At 43.0% G+C, this 3,806-nt stretch overlaps 1 protein-coding gene across 1 annotated transcript; it reads left to right on the plus strand.

Annotated features, from left to right (window-relative positions):
• The first annotated feature begins 1,957 nt into the window (after positions 1 to 1,957).
• Positions 1,958 to 3,603, plus strand: LOC137258788 (forkhead box protein L1-like). The gene has a single exon (XM_067796482.1). It carries the CDS (start codon positions 1,958 to 1,960, stop codon positions 3,224 to 3,226), a length of 1,269 nt encoding a protein of 422 aa, XP_067652583.1. The 3' UTR covers positions 3,227 to 3,603.
• Positions 3,604 to 3,806: the final 203 nt, after the last annotated feature.

Consider the following 3,806-nt stretch of genomic DNA (forward strand, 5'->3'; position numbering starts at 1 on the left):
CCGTTGATACGGTGTTGTTATAGCATCAATGATAAGTTTGACAGTGCTGATGAAACTGATTTCCTTGAAGCAATACTCCGAGTGTTGACACAGCTGAGACCCCAATACTCTGTCGCCTGTACTTGCTCCCGGAGTAAAGTTAAATTACTCAATGCCGTGACGAGCAAGGAGTTCCAAACTCAAATAATGGTCTATTGATTAATCAAATTGCCAAAGATATAATTTTAAAGCCCACAAGAAATATACATTTTGATGGTATGATTTCAGCAGTGAAACGGAGAATCAGTTTCAAAATAACCAAAGTTACGCTTACACTCGAATTTCATTCTATTGAGTTATATAGTTTAAATGAGTAATGTAAAATAATGTAAAACAAGAGATATATGTAGTCATACTCTTAACGAAAAGTCATTCTGCAATGCTCATATCGTTTAAACATCAAAACATCAGCCATATGCGATCACAAACGTGTTCTTTGCTATAGTTAATCATTGCTACAATTAATGTACTTATGAGTTCGTTATAAAATGTGTGTAGTCGTAATGCAAATCATATGTACGTTGTACTTGATATATGTGTCTCTCTCTGTTTGCGTGTGTGTGTGTGTGTGTGTGCAGACACAGAGAGATGGGAACAGGGAGTACAGCGGAAGGCGATTGTCATCCCACACAGTCCGCTCTATGAATGGGAGAAAGAAGGAAATTGCCCACTGCTATGTTTTGTAATACAGAGCTTTGCACGCCCTCTTCAAGTGTGAGACAGCGCTCGCCACTTTACCCTCAAGTGGGGAAAAGGAGGGCTGTACATTGCATTACAATTTCTTCCCATTAACTCGGACTAGTCAAACCATGAACATATGACTCAGGCGTATGGTCAATGCCAAGTTGTACGGACATTTATTATTGAACAAATGACATTGATTTTAAACATCGACCATGGCGTTATCCAACACACAAACACCGCATTGCTAGGCTACATGTGAACATGTAAACGGTGTAAGATAGTGTAAAAAGTGACATTTGCTGAAAATAAAGAAACCAGTGTCTTTCTCCAGATTCTGATCAAGATTCTGCTCAACATCACGCGATGAGTAAGAAGAACAATTCCCAGTAAAAGTCGGAATGGCTTCTTGTTGCGTGTTTCACCCTCCCGGCTCCCCTCCCTAGCGAGCTGACATTCAGAGACAGAGACTACAGACGCGAGGGTACGGGAAGCCTGACTGTGGGTCGGCCAGCTTTATCTAGAGTATACACAACCCTAGTCGACTACCCACACCATTCATCCCACCGGCGCTGTCAAAATACTCCCTAAATACTTGTATGATAGTTTTCGATATGATCACCGGATGGTTAATTAAACGGAGAACCACGCGAAACAGGTTATAAAAAGCTCATCTAATCGCTGTTTGTGTTATGGGTGGTCAATTTCTCGTTTGGAAATTTCCAAATAAACACGAGCCCCGCATCTTGGGTGGGCAAAATAATTGTTAGTAATGTTTTATAAACATTTCACTGGGAATGGCGCTCTCTGATTGGCCGAGGGATGTTAAGTGCTTGGAAACGTAAGTGTAACTGGCATTTGCCGCACCGCGGGACAAAAGAAACTTTAACACCGCTTGCTCGCTGTTCCATTTATTTGGCTATCAGCAAGTCAAATGCCTATACAAAAACAATAACATACAACAATTGCCGGCCGGACGGACAGGGGCGGGCTCTGTGCTTTAAGAAGGGGGAAGGTAGAGAGACGGATCATTGCTCACCCAGGTCTCATACTGAGCGTTTCGTAACTGTAACATTGCTCAATCTTCATCACATCTCCGGCTGATCACTTGGATGAGAGCTTATCATCACCTGGCAAGACCAGAGTCTGGATGTTATACGTGATTGTGTTCTTGGACTTTAACTTTTGAAACCTAAAGTTCAATTTGTGAAGTTTTTTCAATCTATTAATTTTGAAGATGGGTTCTAGAGACAGTTTGGTGCCCATTGGGGGTGGAGGTCCGATGCCTGGATTTTATAATCCGTACACATCAACTCCCTACCCGTACAGTTTGTATTACAACCCCACCCTGGATATCAACCGTGCATACGCTCTTCGCATGATTGAAGATCTTCAACGTCGTGAACAGCCTCAGAAACCCCCGTACTCCTACATCGCCCTGATCGCCATGGCCATCAAGAGTGCACCAGACAGGAAAATCACACTGAATGGAATCTATCAATTCATCATGGAACGCTTTCCTTATTACCACGACAATAAACAAGGTTGGCAGAACTCCATCCGGCACAACCTCAGCCTCAACGACTGCTTCGTGAAGGTTCCGAGGGAAAAGGGGAAACCAGGGAAAGGAAATTACTGGAGCCTGGATCCAAACTGTGAGGAGATGTTTGAAAACGGAAACTATCGTCGGAGAAAGAGGAGGGTAAAGGCGCCCAACAAAGTCGAAGATTGTTCAAGTGAGAAATCAGAAAGTATTGATTCTGGAAATTCAAGTGAAATTGACCACTGTCAATCAATAGAACCGCTGTCATTTGACGAGAGTGACGTGCAAGATAGTGACAATATGGACGATTCCAACAATCTCTCCGGAGATATGGCTTCTGATCCTGCTAAGATACCATCCCGGCTTCATCCCGACTCCAGTGGGGATTTCTCCAGAGACGCGTTTCACTCTCCCCCCACCCCCCGGGATAACCAGCTTCTCAACTCTCCACCCCTCGCGTCCACCCCTCAGCCAACAGCTAACAGAAAACGTGCTAGTTTTACAATAGACAGTATCATGGGTAATGACAGTCCTCCCCAGTGTCACCCCAAAGACTTAAACTCTGTATGTAAAAAGACAGAGCACTGTGACAATAGTTTTGAAAAGGATGCCAAAAAACCCGATGTATTTGACAAGATTCCAAGCCCACCGCCGAAAATAATTGATCTAAAAGCCAACACGACGTCGTCTCTGCCGATGTCTCTGTTTCCGCAACTTTACGACAACACCTACGGACTATCAAGGTCGTTTTTTAACAGTTTTCCAAGTGCCTCGGCCCTAACACACATCCCCACCCACGGGCGAGGGTCCTTGGGGTCGTTCCCTCTTCCTCTAGGGGTGACAGGTTTGTCAGCCCTGGGTCAAACACGGCACAGTCCGGTGAACATTTCTTTCCCGTACACAACAACCCCTATGTCCTGGAGTGCCACGCCCTCCTCCCTCCAATCATCAGTGCTACAGTGATGGACGCTACCGTGTCTTGTGTTACGGCTAGACTGTATTTTGTGCCTTAACCCTCAACATGACGAGGAAAATTCACCGATAAATGTTGTTTTGTGATGACAATGAAACTGTTTTATGAACGACCTTCCTGGAAGCTTATTTCCAAAAGACATAAACTTTGTGACTTTTCGTTGGACGCCGCAAGAACCATATCTGTTATAAATGTCCACGATTTCCACCGTCTAGAGGCCAGGTTTCAGTTCTGGAGAAGGTATCTATTCTCTATATTTAATTGTTTATGTATCTTGTTATGGACATGGTTTAGGACACTTAGATGTAGGGACCACCAGATGGTTGTCTACTTGATGTATATTGGTTAATAATGTTCATTCCTTACATATGGCATATTAAAAATAGTTGAAAACAAAATTAACTTTTGTATTTATTCGATCAGTTTGGTGAATAACTTAATATTAATACTGAGACTTCAAAGCACACGTACGCTTTTGTGAATCGAGTGACCGTTAATTGTTACCTGTATCATCGAAATGGTATTATATTTTCTTGTGGGAAATCACACTTTTCGAAAGTTGATTTAACA

Source organism: Haliotis asinina, chromosome 12 (assembly GCF_037392515.1).
Source record: "Haliotis asinina isolate JCU_RB_2024 chromosome 12, JCU_Hal_asi_v2, whole genome shotgun sequence".
NCBI lineage: Eukaryota > Metazoa > Mollusca > Gastropoda > Lepetellida > Haliotidae > Haliotis > Haliotis asinina.